The 27,057-nt window shown below is 38.7% G+C and overlaps 2 protein-coding genes across 2 annotated transcripts; both read right to left on the bottom strand.

Moving 5' to 3' along the window:
- Positions 1-3,093: 3,093 nt before the first annotated feature.
- On the bottom strand, positions 3,094-6,421 carry K441DRAFT_693013 (WD40 repeat-like protein). The gene is made up of 3 exons (XM_067652611.1): positions 5,884-6,421; positions 3,986-5,830; positions 3,094-3,560 (listed from the first exon to the last, which is right to left on the bottom strand). The coding sequence occupies exons 1-3, from the start codon at positions 6,172-6,174 to the stop codon at positions 3,426-3,428; spliced, it is 2,271 nt and encodes a 756-aa protein (XP_067508975.1). The 5' UTR covers positions 6,175-6,421; the 3' UTR covers positions 3,094-3,425.
- Positions 6,422-7,317: 896 nt separating this feature from the next.
- K441DRAFT_539958 (HET-domain-containing protein) lies at positions 7,318-8,163 on the bottom strand (the record flags this gene model as incomplete). Its single annotated transcript, XM_067642581.1, has 1 exon — positions 7,318-8,163. One exon carries the CDS (start codon positions 8,161-8,163, stop codon positions 7,318-7,320), a length of 846 nt encoding a protein of 281 aa, XP_067508976.1.
- Between the last annotated feature and the right edge of the window lie 18,894 nt (positions 8,164-27,057).

Genomic DNA, 27,057 nt, shown 5'->3' on the forward strand with positions numbered 1-27,057 from the left:
CCTCGTCTTCCACCTTTTCCTGTGCAGATATATGTATACGGTTCCGAATTCGCTCTCGGGGGACTGATCTAAACAATGCCACGGGCATTGTAATGGGGGGGGAAGTTTTTTCGAAACGGGAGTTCGAAATAGGAATCCACGAACAGAAGATGGAGAATATGTCAACATCAATAAACGACGTCCACCCGTCGTCATCAGCTACTCTACGACGTCCGTCTCGTCGCTCACAGTCAACTTACGACGTCCGTCTCGTCGCTCCCAGCTAGCATCCGCATCTCCGTGCTAGTAACAGAGCAGCTGACACCGTCCCGTCAGCAAACAACATCGTCATGCTACGTTCGCCTTCAGCACCTAGCGTCCGCATGCCGTGCTAGCATTGCCAGTTACCTGACATCCGCATAACCGTGTCAACATCAGTTCAGCATCATCGTCCGCATAGCCGCGATGACAACAGATCTAGCATACGTATAGCCGTGCTTAGCCATCAGTTATCGTCTCACTACGGTCGCAGCTATCAGGATCACTTAAAGCAAGAGCTTCGAGCATGTTGAGTCATAGTCAGCCCAGCAAGTAGCGTCGGGTCACGTATCGTGATCAGAGTCATAGTTGGCTAAAGCAAGGAGTGTCATATGCACCGCAATTCCAGACAGTTTTTTCCTGATAAGCCCATCGTCATGCCACGGTCGCAGGCATCTGCATCGCCAGCCAGCCACAGCATGCCAGCCTTTCTCCAATGACGGATCCGTCTTCTCTTCTCTTATTTTTCTTAGCTTTATTTTGTTTTTGAGTACCCCACGGACGCGCCACATCCCTGATTCGAAGAGCGTTGGTCGGTGGTGTCCTGAAGGACCCTGGCGACGAAACAATTATCTTCACACGTAGAGGAGGGAAACGGACGCACATCCCCGAGGCAGGTGGGGCAGGGTGGATGTCCTTGAACTGGACCTAATGTTGTCGGACGCAGACTGACTCCCTAGAACTATATTACAGGTGTCGCTGAGTCAGTTAGGCTCCGTGCTCGCGGGCAATCTTGCATACGTTCGGGACATCGTTAACCATCAGATCACCCTGGGCCTATAGTTCTACTCCTCCGTCTTTCCACCTTTTCCTGTGCAGATATATGTCGTATACGGTTCCGAATTCGCTCTCGGGGGACTGATCTAAACAATTGCGCACGGCATTGTGAATCCCAAGGATCGAAATTGGGAAAATTTAAAGAGAATTCTTTCCAAAGAAATTTCCAATCTAGACGGGATATAAGTAATGATTTCATGGATATGACAGATCATTGGGGGATCCGACAGAATGATCTTCTCCAAGATCAACGAATGATACTAGCGAATCGCAAATCTTGGCGAGCAAATTTTAATCATATATATCAATTAGATATTCATCCCGAGGATATACGGAATAAATAATATTATTTTAATTATCATTAAAATCGGGATCTATTTTAGGTTAGGAAGGAGAAAGAATATTTATTTACGACGATAGGGATAAGAATTTCCCGGGATCTAGATAAAATGACCGCGAATCCGCAAAATTATTTTCATACTATTGGATCGCCCTTTGAGAATATATAATATTCGATATATCGATAAGGTTCTTAACCCGAGGCGCACTGAATATACTATATGTAATATACTGAGGATTTTAGATTAAGAAATTTTTCCAGATGTCGAATCGATATTATTAAATCTAAAATAATTCGATTCATTTTTCACACTAGATAAAGTGTAGTCCTTTAAAAAAAACCCGGGGCAACAAGCCGTTCCGCTTTTAGCCCCAGACGTTGTGTGTGGACGCATTCAGCGTTAAAACCCCGTTTAAAACCCCCGTTAAACCGTCCGTTTAACGATTGTTTCTGTGTTCATCTTGATATCCGGGTCAATAGACTACCAATTGTACAGGCTTGCATACGTTCTAAACGGCGCTCGTGCCTCGATTGACTGAGTCGCTGTGACACTAAGCAGTAGAAAAGAGTTTTAGGGCTAATTTAGTACCCGTTTAATACCCTTATAAAAGCACTCTAAGAAGCTAAAAGAAAACTTCTTTAAAGGTAAAGCTTATTAAGGGAGTAAATAGGGTAATAATTATACTAACAATCTAAAAAAAGAAAAGCCCTAGTTATAGACCTCTTCTAGTTATAGCTAGGGCAAAATATAGAAGAGAAGACTCTTTATATTACTGTTAAGCTAGAATTAGTACTCCCTATAAATAAGGTATATTAGTTCTAAGCACTATATAATAGCGGCGCTAAAATTAATCTTATATAGTATAATTTGGCAAAAGAGTATAAGCTTATTCTATTACTAAGGTAGCGGAAACCTATTATAGGCTTCCTAAATAAGTATTAGATTAAACTATATAGCGCGTATAAGCTTATAGTGTTATTAACTAATATGTATATAGGGGGTATACTTGGCAGAGGCACGTGTAGAGGCTATCGGGAATATAGCGGGGACCCGATAGTAATGTGTCGCGCGCACACAAAGGCTTTGTGTAGAGCTTCGTGTAGAGCCTCCGTACGCAGAGCTTCGCGCGGAGCCTCGTGCAGAGCCTCTATATGTGGGGCTTCGTGTAGAGCTTTGTGTAGAGCTTTGTGTAGAGCTTTGTGTAGAGCTTTGTGTAGAGCTTCGTGCAGAGCTTCGTGTAGAGCCTCGTGCAAAGCTTTGTGTAGAGCCCCGTGCAGAGCTTCGTGCAGAGCTTCGTGCAGAGCTTTTGTGGTATTTTTGTTGCAGCCGAAAATTAGGGTTTAGCAATTTGCGGCGATTTGCACGAGTAGCCTGTGTGTTTGTAGTAAATCGCTGCAAATCGCCGCAAATTGCCAAAATTGCGACTTACGCAGGTTTTGCAGACCCTGATTTTCGCTTGCGACAACGTGCCCAAAATTTTTTTTCCTGACGTAAGTAGTAAAGTAACAGAAATTAATAAAAATTAACGGTAGTTTATTTATAAGTAGAATAAATTCTTAGCTCTAAAGCTAGGAGAATGTTTTAAAGTAAAGGATTTTAAAGCAAGCTATATTTAAGTAGATTCTATTACAAGTATATAAAGAAGTTAGGTAGTAAGGTAGTAGATAGAGAGGAGGTAGTAAAATAAAATTATATAGTGCTTAGTTACAGCAGCTAACTATAGCCTTATGCCCTCCCTACGCCTCTAACTATAGTAGCGTTTATCTTTTAATATTCCTTAAGTTGATATTGACCTTGCCTGTCTAGAATATTAGCTAGGCTATAGCCTTATACCTCTCCTCTGCCGCCAACAACAGCAACTTACGCCCAATTTTACCCTCCTTTGAGTTGATATCGACCTTACCTGTCTTAAAGAGCAGCTTGACCACGGCCTCGTGCCCTCCCTGCGCCGCCAACCACAGCGGCGTCTGGCTCCTAATATTCCTCGAGTTGACGTCGACCTTTCCCGTTTCAAACAGCAGCTTGACTACGGCCTCGTGCCCTCCCTCCGCCGCCAACGACAGCGGCGTCTGTGTTGCCACATACACTACGTGTCTTACTAAGATATGAAGATATCTCGCGAAATATAAAATACGCGCTCCTAGGCTGTACTACGAAGTAGTGAGTATCAAATATAATAAATATATGTAATACCACTATTATTGAGTAGATAGAGCTCGCACATCAACGCTTAAAAGCCGTTACGTTAAAGAATCTCCTAAATTGAACCTAAGAAAAGTAATGTGACCAGATGCGTGTCCTAAGCAGATAGTGTCCTCGTGTACAGCCGTACATGTTGGTTGGTATTCAGAGGGAAGCCAAAGAAGGCGCTGTCTTGCAGAAGATATCCATTGACCATTTACAAAGATAGTACATTGATCTTTTTTCTGATGGGAAGAAGTATGAGAGAAGGATAAACCAGTAGAGATTGGCCCTTTATTCGTCATTAGCTGGGAAGAATCTGGGGAGAAGGATAGAGTTGTAATTGTCACACCAAAATCGACTCTGCTGTGGCGAGTCCGCGTTCCTACATCCCACAGCCAAACCGTCTTGTCGTTTGACGCCGACGCTAAATACTGGCTGTCGGTTGAGAAAGCTATGGCGTTGGTGCAGGCCAAGTGGCCCTCAAGTATGCCGTGGCAAGAACCCGTCCTTACGTCCCATAGCCGGATCGTCTTGTCGTGCGATGCCGACGCTACAAGCCGGCCGTTGGGTGAGAAGGCTACGGCATTGATCCAGCCCGAATGGCCCTTAAGCACGATGCGGCAAGAGCCTGTCATTACATCCCACAGCCGGACTGTCTGGTCGCCTGACGGCGACGCTATAAGCTGGCCGTCGGATGAGAAGGCTATGGCATTGATCCAGGCCGAGTGGTCCCGAACTGAGTGGGCTTCAAGCGTGTGGCGGCAAGATCCTTCCCCTACATCCCACAGCCGGACTTTCCCGTCGCCTGACGCCGATGCTATAAGCTGGTTGTTAGGCGAGAAGGCTACGGCATTGATCCAGTCCGAATGGCCTTCAAGCGTGATGCGGCAAGAGCCTGTCCTTACATCCCACAGCCGGACTGTCCTGTCGCGCGATGTCGACACTACGACCTGGCCGTTGGGTGAGAAGGCTATAGTATTGATCCAGGCCGAGTGCCCCTCAAGCACGCTGTGGCAAGTCTGCGTCCCTACATGCCACAGCCGAACTGTCTTGTCGCCTGATGCCGACGCTACAAGCCGGCCGTTGGGGGAGAATGCTACGGCATTGATACAGTCCGAGTGGGCTTTCAGCGTGCTGCGGCAAGATCCCGTCCCCGCATCCCACAGCCGGACTGTCTTGTCGCCTGACGCCGACGCTACAAGCTGGCTGTTGGGTGAGAAGGCTATAGCGCTTATCGAGTCTGAATGGCCGTTAAGCGTGCTGTGGCAAACCCCCGTTTCTACATTCCATAGCCAAACTGTCTTGTCGCCTGATGCCGACGCTACGAGCTGACCGTTGGGTGAGAATGCTACGGTATTGATGTAGTCTGAGTGGCCCTCAAGCGTGCTGCGGCAAAACCCCGTTCCTACATCCCATAGTCGGACTATTTTATCGCGTGACACTGACGCTATATGTTGGCCGTTGGGTGAGAAAGCTATAGAGTAGACCCAGTCGGTGTGGCCCTCAAGCGTGCTGCGGCAAGATCCTATCTCTACATCCCACAGCCGGATTGTCCCGTCACCTGACGCCGATGCTATAAGCTGGTTGTTAGGCGAGAAGGCTATGGCGTTTATCCAGGCCGAATGGCCTTCAAGCGTGCTGTGGCAAGATCCCGTCCTTATATTCCACAGCCAAACTGTCCCGTTGTCTGACGTCGACGCTACAAGCCGGCCGTTTGGTGAGAAGGCAATAGCGCTTATCCAGGCCGAATGGCCCTCAAGCGTGCTACGGCAAGATCCCGTCCCTACATCCCACAGCCGGACTGTCTTGTCGCCTGATGCCGACGCTACAAGCCGGCCGTCGGGTGAGAAGACTACGGCATTGATGTAGTCCAAGTGGCCCTCAAGCGTGCTGCGGCAAAATCCTGTCCTTACATCCCATAGCCGGACCGTCTTGTCGTGTGACGCCGACGCTATAAGTTTGCCGTCTGGTGAAAAGGCTATGGCATTAATCCTGTCTGAGTGGCCCTCAAGGGTCTGGAGCAAAGCATCCCAATCTTCTTCCATTTTTGGTAGCCTGGCAATCCACTTAGGAATATGGTCCTTAAACGTCTTCCGTGCGATGCTTATCTCTGGAGCAAAAATAAGGGCTGAAGAATAGACCTGTAGAGGTGCATCTTGTAATATGGATCGGAACCGCAACGTAAACCGCTTTACGTCGTAAAGGAAGCTTATGACAACACTGTTATCTGACTGCGACACATATAAGCACAGCGATTACAATAAGGCACGAAAAATTAGCTTACATCTACAAGCGCCTGTAGCCTATTGATCTCATAGATGCATTTGTATGCTTCCCCAATGAGGCTCATAGCTTCCAGCCAATACAGGAAATACTCCTGGAGAAAAAGATGGATGGGGTCGCCGTCGTGGATATGGCGTTCACTCTGCTCCAGATGCTGCACCCAATAACGGCAGGCATACTGTAACTCAGGCGGTAGACTACCAGCAATTATCCGTTCATCAATCTCACTCCTCAGAGTTCCAGGCATTAAGAGATTGCACATGTTTTGCCGCAGGCCCTTTGCACTCGACATTAGTTTAAGGCACTGAGATGCTAGCTTCTTATGTGTTTCCTTTTTATCTACCCAGAACGGACTCTTTCCCCGCTTTTGAGGATCGAGGAGAAACTCCCGAAAAGATAGATGTAGGAGCCTTATGGGCACATCCTCGCTATCGGGAATGCTGAGAATAGAGTGTAGAGAGTCTAGTTGGCAGCTGATATCCTCTTTAGGGATACCGAGAAAGTGTGTAAGTGAGGCAATAGAGAGAGGACTCTCTAGAACAACGATACTGCCAACTATTTCTTGGAACTCGCTAGCCTGCCTTTCTCTGTCCTCCTCATCTTCATTATTAAAGAGCTGGTTTAAGATAGGAAGATATATTGCGTTAAGCTGGGAGGCTTTTGTTTTCTGATACCCGAGCACTATGTCTAAGCGCTTTTTGGGATTGTCCCGTTGATCTCCAATATATCGACAGGCCGTAGCAGCGAAGATGAACAACGGGACCGCCAGCTTGGCCAGGGCTTGGATTTTGTCTCTACTAGGCCAGTCTACAGACAGCGAGCGGTGGTGTCGTATTTCTCCGAGTTCATGCTCTAAAAAGAGACGTATATCGTGTTCGATTGTTTGCTTCGCGGCCTCTTGCAGAATTAGGTCTTCGTATGTACCATCGGGCATTTGTCTAAACCCAAGGCGAATATGTAGCTCTGGTCTGCTTGTTACAAAGATCCGCAATGTCACTGGCTTAAGACCCCTTGTTCGTGAAAGAAGTTGGAGGATTACTCGTATATCTTTATCTCTCTCGCATTCGTCCAACGCGTCAATTACAATAACCAATTCTAAAGCTTGAAGAGTTGCCGCCTCTAAGAGCGGCTGACGGATTAACTTCTTAAACTAATCTTTTAAAGCCTTCTCGGAAATAGCTGGGTTGGCATTAATTGCTTTCCTAATACCTGATCTCATCTCTGGTATACGACCCATTAGGCGTATAGCAATGGTGGTAAAGAATTGTGTGGCATTACCGCGCTGTCCCTCGCCCCTCTTAAAGAAGAAGCTGGCTCCTAATTGACATTGCTCGGCAAATGACTGTGCAACAGTCCGAGCAATTATAGACTTTCCTGTGCCAGCCATCCCGTTAAGCCAGAATATAGGTTTGCCATTTTTGTCCTTTGCCCATTCTTAGATGTGATGCAGCAACTCAGTTCGAGTATTTGGAAGACATCTTAGATTGTGTTCCTCCATATGAGAGTCAAAGGATGCTCCTTTCGCAATCGGTAGATTAATTGAGTTGTCATCTCTAACCTCTCTCAGGAGTCGATTAAACGCACTCTGCTGCCCTTCGCCGTAGATAAGCGGTATATGGATGTTAAAAATGCCTAATAGAGAGTATGCCGCGTCTTCTTCGCGTTTTGTCCGGCGTTTTGCTGCCCACGATATGCGTTCGTCCATACTGAAATGAGACAAAAGGCGTCCTTGAAGGGCTTGGATGGCGATTCCTGTTATCTCGTGGAGAGTTTGTTCTAGTGATTGCTTATTACCAAGCCACTTTTCCTCCTGAGAGAAGAATTCAACTGATGCTGGAGCAATAAGCTCTTGAAGTGTCCAACCACGAGTAAACCATCTGCTTTTCTTAAATGCCTGCGTCCACCTCTGGGAGAATTCGTCGTTATCAGCGGAACCGCTAACTGAAACGTCCGACAAATACACATAGCATCTAGCTGCATCCTGGTACCACCGGAACATAGAGTTAATGGATTCTGAAAGCTCCGCGCTGCTTAAATTATTGATGCAGCAGGTGTCCACCCAGAAGAACTGCAGACCGTCATTAGCAGCTTGCTTGCCGCAGAAGCGGATCTTGCGATAGCCAGCTTTGGTTTTGCCTGTACCATCTATCAGGTCTTTGAAGGTAACCTCTTCGCCATCCGATCCCCATGTGTGCGAAAGAACAGCATAGCGCGGAATGGTATTGCCAACAAATTCGACAAGGCTGAATTCGCCGTCATCTTGAGGCCGCAAAAGACGCATGAAGAGGGTATTTTCGGCGGGCTCTAGCTAAGGGGATTATTACAATAGATGTAGGCAAGACGCGCACTTGTCGAGCAGCCAAAAAAACTGCGACTGTGCTGGCTAGCAGATTCATGGAAGAACACTCAATGGAGATAATGGTGGGGTAGGGGGCGGGGCGAAGTGGCTGAGCTTCGACGGGTCAACATCACGTGGCTGAGTACAGCCGTTCTCAAAATATCGGTAAAAATCGCCAAGCCGAAAGAGCCGGGGTAATTCTTTTAATTTTAACCACCGCAATTAAGATTAATATGGGTCGCCGCCTTTCTGATGAAGTTGTTTATAGAATTAGGATTCGCATTAAATCCAATAAGGACATAGCAGCTATCGCAGCTGCAGTAAAAGTAGCTAAGAAGACGGTTTATAAGATGCGACTAAGGGGTCGTTCGGTTGCAATCTGACGCTTTTGAATCTGAACTGAAAGTCCGGCAGAAAGAACGCGTTCCTTCCCGATTTGACACGCGTCTGTGGCTCTACAAGTTGCACGGACGTGTGCAATCTGAAGCCTTTAGACTTAAATAAGGAGCTTAAGGCTCCTTTTCAAACTGACGCCAAGACCTTCAGTATACAGTAAAGTTGCCAAATTTTTAGTAACTTTTAGCGTGTTTTTTTGGGCGGTCAGAGGAACATCAAAATTTTGTGGCTGGGGTCAAGTTGAACTGGAATTCAACCGAACAATCGCCTCAGAATCAGATTGGAGCTCCAGACCAACTCTATTCTGAACTGAATCTGAGGCCTCTAGATTGCAGCCGAACGACCCCTAAACCTTAATATTTGGGGCGAACCGTACGCGCCTCCTACCGTTATTCTTAGGCGATTAAGAGCTCTGCTACCTTACTAAGAAATGGTAAGGGATAATGTTATAGTGTTAAGGTTTTTGCTAACTGCTTATATAGAGGCTTCTTAACTACCTTAAAGATTAGCCTACTGCGTATCTAGATAAGATATAGGCTTTCCTATTTAACGAATTTAATACCTAAGTCTATTTAAACCATCTACCGTATTTTTAGGAGCGCTTAGTGGTTATAAAAGGTGTTACGGACCTTATATTGGCAGTAGTAGCACTACTAAGAAGAGACATAAACGGACTAGTAGTGGAGGTATAGGAGGTGCTAGAACTAGTCAAACTATAGGATAAGGGGTAACTAAGTTACATAATAAGTTATAGGAGGAGATTTGTTAATCTACTAGATCTATAGGATCTGCTTACGTACCTTACATACTTAGTATTTCTTAGGCGCAGTATTGTGTATTTAAAGGACTACAGTCCCTACCTAGATAGTTCTCTTCTTTATAGTGAATCTTAGAATATAATTAGAGTTAATTTATTAGGTAACTACTCCACCAGTTATATTTATGTTGTTAACTATTCTATACCTATATACCTAGCCTATTAATAAGTCCACTATAGTATTTCCTATAAGGCTTTATTATATAGTTACTACCACAGTTATAGTAAAAGAAGTTAAATAATATGCTATTAAAAGCACTAGTTATGTCGTTAACGGCAGTAACTACCTTAGGATTAGGTAACGATACTAGTATAGTAGATACTAACTCTTAGCTAGTTACGGTTAGACAATTATAAGTAATAATTAATTAATTAATGGGTAATAATAGGATACTTAAGGAAAGGATTAATGGAATTGGAGTAGCGAAGGTTAAGCTACTATCTATTAAGCGATTCTTAGGTAAGAGATCTAAACTTAAGGAATTTCTTATGTAGATACATTTTAAGGTTATATAAGAAGGAGCGAAGCTAGCAATACCTATGGATTAAATAGCCTACGTGGGGTTATTCCTGTTAGGAAGGGTACTTAAGTAGTTTAAACCTTACCTTATAGAGGTATAGGAAAGCGGCATATTAACTACTAACTAAGAAGTATAATATATGTTTACTAGTTAAAACGGGTTTGTAAAACGCCTAATGTAAATATTTAGAGACCTAAAAGTAACTACTATAGTAAAACAAAAGCTTTAAAACTTAATATAACGGACCTTAGTAATTAAGTATATAATATAGTTTTAGATATTAGCTATATAAGTTAAATGGAATAATAAGGCGCTTATGGTATAGTATAAATAGGGACTTAAAGTAAAAGTCTAGGACGTAATTATCCTAATGGAAGATACGGATACTCTTAGGGAATTAATTAATTAAGCAATTAAGATCAATAATAGGATTTACTAAAGAGAGCAGACTAAAAAGGGTTAGGATAGAGTTCTACAGTTATATAAAACGTAGAGTACGCAATAATAAAGTTAAAATTAAAAATTATAATATAGCGTAGAGCTAATAGACCTAAGTAGTATTAAAGAAAATAAGAAATAAAATAGGAAACTATGGAAACTTAGAGGATAAGGATTAAGTAATTAAAGGTTTAAGAAATAAAGGCTAAACTAGGGATCTGTAAGGGATATTATTGCAAACACCTTAGGTTGCCCTTAGGACAACCCCTAGACGCCCCTTAGATAGTCGCCGGTTACGTACTAGAGGTATATACCCGTAGTATATAGTCTCTACAATCCTAGAGGCCTTACCTTCTTAAGGATTTGTCTCTCTTACCAATCTATTCTATTCTAATCGTGTCCTTATAGCCCCCTATCTACAAAGTCCCCTTATATTTAAATCCTTCCTACTCTTTTTTAGAAGGGTAGTTGGCTTTAAGGACCAGATTATTAATTTATATCTTTTATTTATAACTACTATTCTCCCTTAAAATCTTATAATAACCTAAATAGAAACTCCACGGATACCTTATAGAAAGCCGTCACGTAAAGGTAAAAAGGTCCCTCTAATAGCAAGAAATTGCGATAATATAACCCTCTAGATAAGATGGCTGAATAAGCCCTAATACCTGGATGCTCTAGGAGCTTAAAGACTCTTATATACCTATAGTTACCGCTAAGGAAAACGCAGACACCCTCTATAACGGTTATAACGCTACTAAAAAGTAGCCAGAACCCCTTTAGCCCTACCTAAGCTAATTAGAAGATTAAACGCTAGAGGTAACTCTAAGATCTTCCCCTAAGCTAGAAATGCTAGAGAAATATATTAATATATTTAACTAGGGAACTAACCAGAATCCTTCCGGAAGACCATCGGCCTATAATTAGTATAGTGGTGGTATATAGACTACTTATAAGCTAAGCGGGCCTACCCCTTTAGGTAATCTAAACTAACTACTAATTTAAGACTTAAGCCTTATAGGGAAATCTATACCAGCTATTAGTACTAATACTATCTCTATAGCCGGAGCTTCCCTAAGGCTAAGGTTGGAAAGTTAAGAGCCCCAAACTAATGTTCTTTAAGGTGGATATTAGGAAGCTGCTATAAGGCTCTTAGAAGCTATATAGGAAGGAGCTACTAATAAATAGATTAGAAACCTTTAGGGGTAAGTTTAGATCTAGTAGAGCTTAATCTAGGCTAGATAAAATATTTTATAACCTAGCTAAGGCTAAGGGCTTTTTAGGAGCTACCTAGTACCTACCTAAGGTATAGAAGACTTAGAGAGTTATTTATACTATAAATAGAAAAAGGATATAGACCGACTGGCTAAGGCCTTTAGTAGTTTAGAACTTCGCCATAAACCCAACGCCCAGTAGTTAAATAATTAGGTTTATAAGGTAGACAACTTCTTTAAAATGCTAATAATATAAGATAATACTAAAGAGCGTATATACTGGATTATTAGCAAGATTAAAAACCGATTGCTAAACTAGATTATACTTAATTAGCTTAATAAAGAGCAAATTACTATATAGCTACAGCTGTAAACCTTCCTAAAGAAATGGACTTAAGATCCGTATATTATATAATATAATAATATAAAGTTATTCTAGAATAGGATATAGCTTAACCGCTATAACTTCCGCTAGTTTATAAACTTTATAGAAATTTATACTTAATAAATAGATCTAGAGCCCTTTAAAATAAGGACGGTAGTATCTATAAAAAGGAGAAGATTAGGTTTATCTAGGCTAGAATTAAACTAGTAATTTATAATAAAATAAAGCGTGTAGGAGCCCTATTACGGATTACTATATATACGGATTTTAAACGAGCGGTCCTAAACGCTAAAAATATAGTAAGGAACTAGACCTCTTCTGGTAGGAAGCTAGGGGGTTACTAAAAGCGTAGGTACTTTAATAGTAATATAGGGTAGACCTAACCTTTAAAGAAGCCGTTCTTAAAGAGAACTTTAAAAGGGTTAAAGTTAGGGGCCTTAAATAACGGAAAAGACTCCTAAGGCTAACTTAATACCTATCCAGCACCTTTATGGGAATACTTTAAGAAGTTAAGAGAAAACTTTAGAGGTAGATTTTATTGGAAAAATAAATAGGGCGATAACTATACTAATAATCTAAAAAAAAAGCCTTAGTTACGGACCTCTTTTGGCTATAACTAGGGCAGGATGTAAGAGGAGAGGCTCTCCGTGTTGCTGTTAGGCTAGAAATAACACTCCCTATAGGTAAGATATAATAGTTCTAAGCACTATATAATAGTGGCGCTAAAATTAATCTTATATAATATAATTTGGTAAAAGAGTATAAACTTGTCCTATTATAAAGGTGGCAAAAACCTATTATAGGCTTTCTAAATAAGCATTGGATTAAGCTATATAGTACCTATAAGCTTATAGTGTTAGTAGCTAATATATATAACCATACTAAGGTGGTCGGCCTGTAACCCTTTTAGGCGGCTAACTTTATAGGTTATAACTTTATTTTTAAATACCCTTAGCTTATAGAAGTAGATCCTAAAATATATTTTAAGATAGAAGCCTTTAAATAGTAGAATAATAAAGATTTAGAAGGGTGTATATTACTAATAAGCCTAGAGGATATTTTAGAGAATATAGCCCTAGGTAAAATAGTATACGCTTTATACCTAAAGGAGTATTAAATCTAACCCCTGTTTAATGGTAAGATAGGTATAAAGCCTAGTATAGGTAATAACCCCTCTATAATGGAGACCCTAGAGGGAACTATTAGATAGGTTATCCCATGCGCTGTTGATAAAGGCGTCCAAATAGACGAGCCAACCAAAAGCTTCAAATCAAAGGAGTCTTGGCAAAATTAAGTCGTAATTTTGAACAATCAATGAGGCTCCAAATCAGCATAATAAATCTCAAATTTGCTATATTATCGTCTTAATTGCGATCGGATTAAGGCGAGGNGTTCCTGCTAGCAAGGTCCTTCTTTACAGAGCGGTATATTGCATTAATTCTACACTCGAGACATTTGATTGATGTTTTGGTGTTCGTGCATGGGCCACATCTATTGGACGCCTCAACAGCGCATAGGATAAAGATATTATAGGAAGGCGGCGATCTTAAGGATCTTATAAGATACTTTAACCGTTATAGGTTACTCTGGCTTAAGCAATATACAGAAAGTATACTATGGCATCTTAAGCACTACGTTAAGGATTTCCCTATCTTTTATTAGCTACCGTATAAAACGGTATAATATATAGTGGTAACTATATATAAGCAACTATTATAGCATATAACACTACCCGTAAGTATTTTAAGGGAGCTCTAAAACCTACCTAATAATAACGCGGAGGATAAACGCGACTCTAATTTATTAAATATTCTAGTAGGCCTAAGGGACTTATTAAGGGTATTTTTAGGCAGGAGAGCTAAAGTCCTACCGCAGAACTTGGAGTATAATTATATAATTAATCTAGAAGAAGGTAAATAACTGCTAAACCTTTCTATCTATAACCTTTTGCGTAAAGAGCTTAAGATCCTACGGGAGTACCTTAATAGGTTACTAGAAAAGGGGTAAATCCAGCCTAGTAAGTCGCCGGTAGGTGTACTGATTTTCTTTATTTTAAAAAATTTAAAACCAGATAGAACTATAAAGCTATACGTAAACTATTGTGGTCTTAATAAGATTATAATTAAGAACCGTTACCCACTACTACTAGTTAGTAAAATGCTGGATTAACTATTTAGGGTAAAGATCTTTATAAAGCTAGATTTATATAACGCCTATTATAGGCTCCGTATTAAAGAAGGGGATAAATAAAAGACCGCTTTTAAGACCTAATACGGCCACTTTAAGTATCTAGTAATGCCTTTTAGGCTAGCTAATTGTTACGGAACGAGGGCAATGGCTATAAAGCGTATATATTCGAGGAGTCTATAAGACGTTACGCGATCGATTGTAAGGGTCGAGGGCGTAAGGAGGTGATATACCTACGCGTAGCTGACATAAGCTGTACGCGAGGTGTACGCGAGAGCACGGGGCTCTCCTATGGAGGCCCCTGCGGTGGGGTTCCGTAACACTACCCCCCCTCCTATAAAGGCGGAGCTCCGGCGACGCTGTGGTTACTATATATATATAAAAAAGACACTTAAGGTATAGAAAAGAAGAAAGGGGGGTATTACTAAAGGTTTAAAACAACGTTATATAATAAGGCTTAGCATTTAAGAATCCAACTAATTAGACAACTTTAACCGCCAGTTAAAGTTCCTGGATATCTTAATAATATTCTAGTTACGTAATCGCACTTTACCGCAATTTAACGGTAATTTGCCCTTATATAGCAATATATAATAGTTTAACTCTATAAGGGCTCCTATAGAGGATTAGGTATAAAATCTCTACTTAGGCTTAGTTTTTATAGGTTCGCGTAGTAAAAGTTGCTAATTAGATCCTTTATATTTTTAAAATCTTTCTATAGTTACCATTCTGGCTAATCTATATCGAATCCTGTGTATATAGCTCTATAATAGAGCCATCGTCCTCTACCTTTGCTAAAGTATTTAAAGTTAATAATTTATTTAACAGTCCACTCCTTATAGTTCTCATCTTCGTTCTTATCTTAGATTAGTACTAATAGGGGTTTAGGCTATATCTGCCCTAGTAAGAGGTTAGGCTAATAGAGGTATAGTAGCTATAGGTAAAATATAGGCCATATCCCACGGGTAGCTAGAGTAGGTAGGAGTTCTAGCTTATATACGGCTCCCCTATTAATAACTTATTTAATTAGATAGGGGCCAAGGTTCTTATAATTAAGTGACTTTATAGGCCTTTATATAGAGATATTGCGTATATCTAGCTATACCTAGTCGCTAACACGTATCTCCGGTGGTGGCGTTTTACAGCAGTTAATAAACTAGGCCTAATTTGCTTAAGCCTAGGCCATTTCTCCCTTATAGTAGTTAAGTAGATTTTTTATATAGTCTGTATACTAGTCGGCAAGTAGCATCTTAAGGCGTTTTCTATATAGCAGTATTTTATTAATAGGTTCTAGTGGCTCTATGCCGGATTAGGGGTAATAACCCTTATTTACGAAGAACGGGGTAAGTCCTATAGTAGTTAAGACGTAGTTATTTACTGCAAATTTACTTAGTGGGAGGTAATCTACCTAGTTATCTTAACTATAGGCAACTACCTATTATAGGTACGCTTTTATACTGGCATTAGCATTTTCCGGTTGCCCAGCAGTTTTATAGTAAAAGGATATAGACATCTTAACGGAGATGCTAAGGCGTTAGTAGATTCGTCTCCATATATCGGAGTTAAATTATATACCTCGGTCAGACGTAATTAAGTTAGGTAACCTATATAGTTAGTAAACTTCGTAAAAAAAGGTGTTAGTAACGTTACTAATGGCTACGCCTTCGGTTAGGACGTAGTGGCGTTTTTTTATAAGTTAGCATATTATTATAAGGATATTCTTATAGGTACGGCCGTGTCGTTTATAGGGTAGTAGGTTAATAACGAAATCTATGGCGATATCTGCCTATTATCGTATAGGTACTAGTAAAGGGTGCAGTAGTCCTTAATACTTTATATTAAAGGCCTTAGCGCGCTTATAACCGTAGTAGGCGCCTATAAAGTATTTAACTAAGTCTATTATTTTTGGCCAGAAGTAGTATTGGCTAAGAAGCTTGTAGGTTCCTCCTCTACCTAGGTAGCCGCTTAATTAGAGGTTATAGGCTATTTAGATTAGTTGCCGTTATAGATTTTCTAAGTTAGGGATAAATAGGCGACCTCTATAATAGAGCCTATTCTCTTTTACTTTTAAAGCTGCTATATTAATCTGGCCTAAGCTTTAGAGGTTAGTAGGTAGCGTATAAGCGTTAGCGGTCTTTGCGGTAATAAGTTAATATAGTAATAGGTTAACAGAGGTGTTATATACCGTAGTAATAAGCTCGTTAATTTTAGGAGGTAACTCTAGTTCTGTAGTATAAAGCTAAGGTATAGTTGGCTTTATTATAGGTAGTATACCTAGGGCTAAATTTTATGCTTTTAGGATTGTCTGTTATTAGAACTAATTATAAAAGTTATTTTTAAACTAAGGAAGGTCTTACGAGCGGCGTATTAGGCTATTAGGTTTAGTACCTTATACTCTTAGTCTATATGCAATTTTAAAGTTAAAACTAGAGAGGAACTCATTTTAACGTGCTTGGCGTTAGTTTAGCTACTTTATAGTTATAAAGTACTTAAGGTTGCGATGGTCCGTAAGGACTTTAGTTAGCTAATTAGGCTCTACTAAGAAGAGTTCTAGTTAGAATTCTTTAAACGCTTATATAATTATAAGGAGTTCTTTATTATAGATCTTATAGTTATACTCTTATAGTATAAACTTAGATGAGTAAAATGCGACTAGGTAAAGGAGACCGTTATTACCTATCTAAAAGAGGACGCCTGCGTTAATATAGTCTAAGGAGTTGGTTTTAAGATAAAGTTGTCGTCCTAGTGTGGTGGTGAACGCGGTCCGTCTTAGATAGGAAGTCACAATGCTATCTATCTATCGGTCGGTCGGTTAGTCGGTCGGTCGTTAGTCGTAATCAATCAGTAGGAAAGCAGTCAGTAAAAAGAAAGGAAAGAATGTATTCCGGTAAGTCGTGATTAAGAAAAGGAGAGAAGCCGAAGGCTTAATATATACAGGAAAATGCTAAGGCACTAAGTAGTAGCCCATTTTACCCCACCACACTAGTATAAAGTGAGCTAGGATAGGTGCTTTAGTAAAGGCATTTTTAAGGTCTTAGAACGCCTTCTCGTATTTAGGCGTCTAGGTAAAGTATAGGTACGTTTTTCTTCCTTTTATAAAAAGGCCCTTCGTTTACATTATTGTTATAAGTAGTGCAACTACACCTAAGAAGTTGTATATAAATTTCCGGTAGAAGTTAGCGAAATTAAGGAAGGCTTATACGTCCTTAATGCAGTTAGGGGCTTGCTATTTAGTAATTATATATACCTTCTCGGGGTCTATACGGACACCCTTAGTAGTAATAATTAGTCTAAGGTATTTTACTTCTATAACTAAGAATTTATATTTCTTTAAATTAATATAAAGTCCTACGTCCCTAAGGCGCTATAGGACCTTTTAAACGTGTTTAGTATATTTAAAAGGGTCATCGCTATAAATAAGTATATTGTCTAGGTACGCAGAGCTGAAGTTATTAAGGTAGTTCTATAAGGCGTTATTAATATAGCTTTAAAAGGTGCCTAGGCCGTTATATACGCTAAAGGGTATAATAGTATATTTAAATTGGCCGAAGCGTAATACAAATACGGTTTTCTATTTATTACCTTCCTATATTCGGAGATAGTTAAAGGCGGCGATAATATTAAGCTTAGTATAGATTTTGGCTTAGCTAAGCCGCTTAAGGGTCTCCTATATAAGCGGTACTAGGTATTAGTTTTTAATTATAATAGCGTTAAGTCTTTTATAGTTAANNTAAAATTANATACCTCCTTTTAGNTTNTTAGTAAGAANNATAGGGGCNGCTNCTAGTAATATACTAGGACAAATAAACCCTTTATTAAGGTGCTCGTTAATATACTTTCTTATAACTAGAAGTTTGTCTTTTAATATTAGGTAGTGTTATAGGACACCCCCATAACACCTTACACACGTCCACCTATTTCCACCAACTTAGCAATTAGAGACTAACCGCGAAATGGCAATCTAACAGCAATCTAATAGCAATCTAACGGCAATCTACGGCATTCTGCTATATTCTGCCAAGTTCTACTAAATTCTGCCAAGTTCTGCCAGGACCATAACCTAAACCCTATTCTGCCTATATACGTATTGACTAAGCAACTAAGTTAACAATATATGCCCTTTCTTCCCGTTTTCCTACCTTCTTTCCTTATATAACGTCTTAACTTTATTACGCAGTTTATATATATAGCTTAATAATACCTACTTCGCTATATATTATTACCGCTTATGCTTACTCCGTGACACTACGTTACGTTAAAAACTTATACTACCCTCCGAAAATACAGAATGACCCTAAAGCCCCCATAACGGCTAACGCTATTATAGCCGCACTCTAAGAATAATTAGTAGGTATATAGAAGTCCTTTACGGACGCCCTTATATAGCACTAAGCCACTTTAACTTAATAGCAAGCCGAATAAAAAGCACGATAATAATAATTAATTAAAGCACTTTAAGAAGAAGTCCGCATCCTTAAGATGCTTATATTAAGGCCCTAAGACTAAATGCTATTTCTAGAGATAAATACGCGGAACGTAAGCCCCAAATCAGTAGTAGTTACTTACCCTATAGAGCTAACTACCGCACTAAAACAATCTAAGAAACTACTAGACTCCCTAGTATTCACTAGTAAATAATAAGAGCTTTAGTTATTTTTAAGCTAGCTTAAGAATAAGCTAACCAGTAATACTAATTACTACCTAACCGAAGCTAACCGACTCTATTACGCCCTAAGTTAACTAGGAGGAGATATAGCTAACCTTATTAAACCTCTTTAACCAAACTTAGTATAAAGCCTAGTTATACTTCTTAAAGCTACATACGGTAACCTAAACCGCTAAGCTACCGTTTAAAGAAAGATAAACTAAATAACTTAAGAAAAGAAAAGTTTCCTAGTATACTTCTCCGAATTTAACCGCTACGCAAAGGAAATAGGCTAAAATGACTCCGCACTAATTAACAGCCTCATTAAATCCCTAAGCCCTAAACTAAAAACCTCCCTAATAGGCGTAGACCTCCCGGAAACTCTTAACGCCTATATAAACGTTATTAACAAACGGTATAATAATATACTACGCCTTATACTAAAGCCCATTTATTAGTATAACACAATAACCCTATAAACGCCTACTAAGTCATTATCTCAACCTAAGCACCCTAACGCCATAGATATTAACACTAGGACCCTAGAATACGCCCTATTAGGGTCCTTTAAATAAGAACGACGTATTAAGCTAGGCCTCTGCTTTAAATATAAAAGTAGCTCCCACCTCTTAAACCACTACTCCGTCCCTATGCCCCAAAACAATTTACAAACGGCTAGTACTAGTAGCCGTTCATCATATCGATCTTCTGGTTACCGTCCCCGATCTTTATTTAGTTCCACCCCTACGTCTAATAAGCACCATTTATAAGGACGAAGCTACAGCCGACGTCCTATAAGAACCCCACCCTAATTACCTCTAAAAGGAAGGTCCTGGAGCTAAATCGCTCTCCAAAACAGCTCTACTACAGGATCTTATTAACCGTATTTAACGTTATAAACTCCGACTCTTGGGACCATAGTATAACTATTAACTATTATCTTCGGCAGAATAGTTAATAGGCTAACGCTTAAATCCTAATTAACACAGGAGCTAGCGGTATAGGATTTATTAATAAGATCTTTATATAAGATAATAGTTTTACCCTAACCCCCCTTAACCGGCATATTAACGTATTTAGATTTAATAGTAAACGCACCATCTTAGGCCATATTACCTATATAGTAACCCTAAGACTCCGATACCTAAACCACAAAGAACTAATTAAGCTTTTCATTACCACCCTAGGTCACTTAGTGATCCTTAAATAACCCTAGATAAAGCTATATAAGGTAACTATTAATTAAAACAACCTTAAGCTTTTATTTACCGCCTCCCGTTATAAGCAAAAGTGCTTTATAACTCGCTACTTAGACCCAGAACCAAAATCTAAAGAATCTACCAGATTCCACCAATATAAGATTTCCACCGAATTCTACTAATATAAGAATTCCACCGACACCCACCAAGGATCCAAAAATTCCACTAAGCTCTATAAGTTATTACCAAGCACTACACCACCCTAAACTAAATAGAAACTTAAGCTTAGTACATAAAACTACTAAAAGAACTAGTATCCTATAATAAAAAGAATACTTAAAGAACCCGAACCCAAATCTAACACTAACTTCGTACCTAATACTAAACCCAAACCCAAATAAGAAACTACGGACGAGCCAAACAAGCTTAGTACCCTAAATATCCGTATAATTAGAGCTATTCCATTAGCGCAACTTGCTAAGAAACCTAAACATACGATCTTTGCTATCACTATAGCTGATATTAAGAAGGCCTTAGCACCGAAGAAGTACAATAATCCTGCTACAAAGGTACTAGTAGAGTACCATAACCGCCTAGAGGTATTCTTATAGAAGGAAGCCGATAAGCTACTAGAATACCGATCGTACGACCATAAGATTATACTTAAAGAAGGAAAGCAGCCTGGATTTAGACCCTTATATAGGATATTCTAAAACGAACTCTAAGTACTATAAAAGTATTTAGATAAGAACCTAAGCAAAGGATTTATTAGAGCAAGCTCATCGCCTATAGCCGCACCAGTGATCTTCGTTAAGAAACCCAGCGGCGGTCTGCGCTTCTATATAGACTACCAAGCTCTTAACGCCGTTACTATTAAGAACTGATATCCAATCCCGTTAATATAGGAGACACTAAACCGACTAAGTAAGGCTTGTTACTACACGAAGCTTAATATCATCTCTACATTTAACCGTCTCCGTATTACAAAAGGGGATAAATAGCTTACTACATTTTGTACCTAATATAGACTATTTAAGTACTTAGTAACACCCTTTAGCCTTATAAATACCCCAAGCTCGTTTTAACATTATATAAACAATACCCTATACCCCTACCTAGATATCTTCTATACTGTTTATATCGACGACATCCTAATATATAGTAATAACCTAACCAAATATCAGAAACACGTTAACCTTATCCTATAAGCCCTATACGGAGCTGGTTTACAATTAGATATAGATAAATACGAGTTTTATAAAACGGAAGACCTATACCTTAGACTTCTTATTTCTATAAACGGTATACAAATAGACCTAAAGAAAGTTAAAGCAATTATAAACTGGCAAGAACCTAAGAACGTTAAGGACGTAAGAGCCTTTATAGGATTTGCTAATTTCTACTAACGGTTTATTAATAACTTCTCCGCCCTAGTTTTACCCCTTATAGCTCTAACCTAAAAGGATAAAGTCTTTGTCTTTAATAAGGAATGCAAGAAGGCCTTTACCTATCTAAAGGTTATATTTACTACTGCGCCTATACTTTAATACTTTAACCTAAACCAAATAAGTGTTATAGAAGCCAACTTATCTAACTACGTCACCGGAGGTATCCTATCTTAGTATAACAAGAATAGAGTATTACACCCTATAGTATACTTCTTAAAACGACTAAGCCTAGCTAAATATAACTATAAGATCTACGATAAGGAATTATTAGCTATTATTAGGTGTTTTAAACAATAGCGACCTAAACTAGAAGGCGCTAGATTTCTAATTAAGGTCCTTAATAACTATAAGAACCTGCAGTACTTTATAACCACAAAACAGCTAAGTTATTATTAGGCCCGCTAGTTAGAATATCTATCTTATTTCTAATTCTTAATTATATACCGCCCAGGCGTCTAAGGTTAGAAGCCTAATGCCCTAACCTAACGCTCGCAAGACGCGCCAGCCCTCAAAGAAGCGCGCTCTTACCAAAATTAGACCCTACTTTACCCTAAACTATTTAACCCTCCCACTAAAGATCTTATGGTACACGTCCTTAAAATAACTAATTAATTGATTAAACAGATTATAGTTAACAAATACCTAAATAATAAGTTTATTTAAGAGACGCTTAAGCTAATATAAAATAGCATTAGACGCTCTAAAAAGATTTCTCTAAGTAAATATAAAGCTTATGGAAATTGCTTATATTACCGGAACTATCTAGTTATCCCTAATTATAATAAGCTTAAGCTTAAACTCCTTAAACACGTATACGATCTACCTATCACCAGCCACCCAGGCTAAGAAAAGACCCTAGAACTACTCTAACGGGAGTATTATTAGCCGAATATATATAATATAATATAAAGGTACGTCTCTAGCTACTATACCTGCCGACAAGCTAAAGCCTTGTATAAGACATATAACGGTCTTTTAAAGCCGCTACCTGTTCTAGACCAAAGATAGAAGGATATCTTAATTAACTTTATTATTGACCTTCCTAAGAGTAGAGGCTGCACGAACATTATAGTAGTTATAGACCGACTATCTAAAATAAGACACTTAATCGCCTGCCCTAATATATTAACGCCTGCCGTCGCCTAACTATTCCTAGATTATATATAGAAACTCTATAGACTTCCCAAAACGATTATCTCTAATAAAGACAGCTAGTTTATCTTAGCATTCTAAAAAAAACTAACTACTTAACTCTACATTAAAGCACTGTTATCTATTACATATTACCTAGAAACGGATAGCTAAACGGAACGCGTAAATACTATAATAGAATAGTATATTCGGATATATACGTCGTATTTATAGGATAACTAAATTAACTAGCTTACATTCGCCGAGTTTACTATAAATAACTCCGTCTTAGAAACTATAAAAGTCTCCCCGTTCCTAGCTAATTACGGCTAGCACCCACAAATGGGTTTTAAACCCTTTAGTAATGTTCCTTACCCTACTTATTATGCCTTATAAGTTGTAAAAGCAAATAAATTTATAAAGAAGATGGAGGAACTATAATAGTTCCTTACCAATAAAATAATATGGGCTTAATCTATTTATAAAGCCGTAGCAAATAAGAAACGAACCCTAGCACTAGCTTACTAAATTAGTAATTTCGTCTGGCTAAATATAAGAAATCTAAACACGAAACAACCCACTAAGAAACTTAATTAGAAGAACACTGGCCCTTATAAGGTTAAAAAGGTTATCTCTTCTTATACCTACTAATTAAAGCTCCCTAATACGGTTAAAATCCACCCCGTATTCTATACGTTAGTCCTCCGCCCTACTACCCCTATATTAAACGCCCTACCTAAACAGATATAAGACCCTCCCCTACTAGTTAAAGTAGATAGTAAGAATAAGTACTTTATTAAAAGAATTAATAATATTAAGTATAATAAACGGAAACACTAATATATATATCTTATAAAATAGAAAGGCTTTACTAAGTCCTTATAGGAACCCGTTAACTCTATAGAACTTATATAAGCCGCAGAAGACTTTCACAAACTCTACCTAGAACTACTACAGCCCCATCTCGCAGAAGCTTAAGTTTAAAGGGGGGGTACTATTACGGGACACCCCCGTAATACCTTGCACACGTCTACCTATTTCCACCAACTTAGCAATTAAAGACTAACCGTAAAATGGCAATCTAACGGCAATCTAATGGCAATCTAACGGCAATTTATAGCATTCTACTATATTCTACCAAGTTCCACCAAATTCTACTAAGTTCTACCAGGACTACAACCTAAACCCTATTCTGCCTATGTACGTGTTAACTAAGCAACTAAGTCAACAATATATGCCCTTTCTTCCCGTTTTCCTACCTTCTTTCCTTACGCAACGTCTTAACTTTATCACGCAGTTTATATACATAGCTTAATAATACCTACTTCGCTATATATTATCACCGCTTATGCTCACTCTATAATAGGTAGGGTCTCTTATAAGGTAGCGTTTTTCCTTATTTAATATTAATGGTATAATTATTAGGTTAATATAGGGGGAGTATATCTACGCCCTTTTATAAGCATATATTAATAAAGTTATAGTACCTCTTAGGGAGGAGCTTGCGGAGTTCTTTATTAGTAAGTCCTTTTTTAAGTTTTATAAACTTCTTAAAGTCTAAAGGTAAAAGTCCGTAGAGTTCCGTAGGGGCGTTATCTTTTAAAAGGTTAACTATATCTATCCTATTACTATAGAGGACATAGTTTTATTCTTTATTAAGCTTATATAGTTATAATTAAGAAGCTGTAGTAACGGTCTAGCCTTTCCTATATACTATACGGTAGAAGGCCGCGGCACTTATATAGTAGTAGTTAGTCGTAGGTAGGGTAATAAGGGGTTTCTTAGGTTAATATCCTAGTAAGTAAATAGAGGCGGCTAGGCCATGTCCTAGGCAAGTCTCTCTATAGTATTTAAAGTTAAAGGTTACTTCTCTCTTTTCCTAATTAATAGTAGGGTTATATTATTTAAGCTAGCTTATTCTAAGAATAATAGGGTAGTTAGTAAGTAGTATAATATAGGCCTAGAGCTCTTCCTAGTGCCCGTTTATATCTAAGTAGAGTTATACTATATGGATAATCTTCTATATAGTATAACTACTGTTAGCAAGTTATAGGGCGCGGGCTTTAGTAAGGGGTAAGGTAGGTAGGTTATAAGTATATATAAGTTAGGTATCTATAAATTAGTTAATAGCTCTGCAGTTAATTATAAAACGGCTTTTATATTATTTTATAGCAGTAGTTCCTATTATAGGTAAAACTATCTATTTCCGTTCGTTTATTTTTACTAAGTTATCTATTAAGCAGGCCGATATATAGATCCCTCCATTATTAGGGCGTCCTAACCCGCGACTTAGGGCTAGGACTTAGCATTTTCCGCTTTTATATCCAATTCTACTATTATTACTGCGTCTTTGTCTTATATAGTAGTAGCGTATAGCAATATATTTAGTATTTAGGGCATTAGGTTAGATATTAGGCGGCGGGTACTAAACCTAGCTATTAGGCAGTTTGGGTTATTATAACAATAGCCTTTTTAATGGCATTTATAGTAGCGTCCTAGTTTCTAGAGTAGCTCGCGCTCTCTATCTAGGAGTTTTTATAAAAAGGTTAGTATAGAGAGGTTAATATTAGCTCTAGTGGTACTTAAGGTAGTAGGCATTAGTGGCTTAGTATATATAGGTTTAGTAGGCCTAAAGGGCTTCTATAAAGAGGTCTTTAAGTAAGGGTTAGCAGTAGTAATCTAATTTAGTCATTGTTTAATCTTCCGTAAAGCTGATACCATTTTATAAACATTGTTGTAGTTATAGCTGGCGGCTACGTAACTAAGGCGATAAGTAACTTTTTTAAGAAGATCCTCTTAGTCTTTAGTATCGTCTTAGGTAAGGGCTTTAGTGTATTCCTAGAATTTAATATAGAACTCGTTAAATAATTTAGTAGGGCTTATCTTTAGGGCACGTAGTTTAGCTTAGTTGGTGGCTAGTAGGTTATAGTCGCGGTATATTAGGTTGAGATTATTAAGGACTTTTTAGTAAGACTGCTACTTCTAGGGGCTACTAGTCTCCTATTAGGCGAAGAGTCTATTAAATAGTATACTTTTTATTCGCCCGATAATATAGCCAATCTTAGTATCTTCTATAGAAAAAAGGTAGGCGCTCTAAGTTAGTTTCTTGCGGATTTATATCTTCTAATAGCTATATTCCTTACGGTCTCCTTAAAAGACTAGGGGGTTAGGGTAGCATATATTAGACCCTATAGTAGCAGTTTAGGTCTAATTATTATAGCTTTTATTGTCGCTGCTTTAGCAGGGGTTCCTATTAGGTAAAGCTGCTTAGCACTAACCCTTTATTAAGCGTTAAGTAGGTAAAGTTACTAGGGGCGTAGAGACTTAGGTGGCGTTATATATAGTAAAGAGGTATCTAGCGTTATTACAAATGTGCTTATTAAGCTAAGATTATAAGTATTTAATTATGCCTTCTTTTTTAGTAACTGTAGCAATTAGTATAATCTTATTCTTCTTTAACTATTAAACGTTGCGTTTAAATACACAGAGGTCGTCTTTAGTTTCTTAACGTATGTTATTAGCGAGCGCCTTATAAGCTTATAGGTCTTAGATAATATCGTAATCTTAGGTAGTACGCATCTCAGCTTATATAAGCTTTAGGTGGTAGTTCTATAGAAAGCGGTAGTATTTATTAGGGTTTTGTGCTACTATTTTTGCAAACGTCTTAGCGTCTTATATTTTAATTTTAATAGGTAGTAGCCCTTCTATTTACTTGTCCGTAGTTATATAGTTAATAAAAGATAAGATATTATTGGTGTCTATCTCCTTAGGGGTTAAGGCTAGGGCTAATAAATCAAATTCTCCTAGGATTAATTGGCGTTGTAGGTTAAGTATAGGTATTAGATTATTCTTTGGGTTTAATATAGTAGCTAGTAAGGAATATTATCTTACTATTATAGGTTCCTTAAAAGTATAAAGTGAGGTAATTTATAGACATGCTGCTTTTAGTAGCGCCTACAATATTTTAAAGATGTAGAATTGGTTATAGGCTAAGTGTTAGTAGTAAAAAGGCGCAACGTAATGTCACGGAATGAGGGTAATAGCTATAAAGCGTATGTATTTGAGGAGTTTATAAGACGTTGCGCGATCGATTATAAGGGTCGAGGGCGTAAGGAGGTAATATACCTACGCGTAGCTGACATAAGCTGTACGCGAGGTGTACGTAAGAGCACGGGACTCTCCTATAAAGGCCTCTGCGGTAGGGTTCCGTGACACTAATACGCATATAATATTCTAATTGTATATTTATAGAGCCTTAGGGGGACTAGTTAACCATATATACGTCGTCTATTTAGATAATATCTTAATCTACTTAGAAGACGAGGATTAACACAAGCAATACGTCCGCGAAGTACTAAAACGTTTAGATAATTAGGGCTTTTATACTAAGGCGTTAAAGTATATCTTTAACACTAAGTAGGTTAAGTTCCTAGGTTATATTATAATACCTATAGGT

This window comes from Cenococcum geophilum, assembly GCF_001692895.1.
Source record: "Cenococcum geophilum 1.58 unplaced genomic scaffold K441scaffold_4, whole genome shotgun sequence".
Lineage (NCBI taxonomy): Eukaryota > Fungi > Ascomycota > Dothideomycetes > Gloniales > Gloniaceae > Cenococcum > Cenococcum geophilum.

Bases quoted from the DNA above. Each gene is read 5' to 3' on its own strand.
- K441DRAFT_693013 (XM_067652611.1), bottom strand. From the start codon at position 6,174: ATGTCGAGTGCAAAGGGCCTGCGGCAAAACATGTGCAATCTCTTAATG. The intron at 5,831-5,883 runs GTAAGCTAATTT...TATGTGTCGCAG, and splicing joins GGCTACAGGCGCTTGTAGAT to TCAGATAACAGTGTTGTCAT. The intron at 3,561-3,985 runs GTAGGAACGCGG...TTCGTAGTACAG, and splicing joins AGACGGTTTGGCTGTGGGAT to CCTAGGAGCGCGTATTTTAT.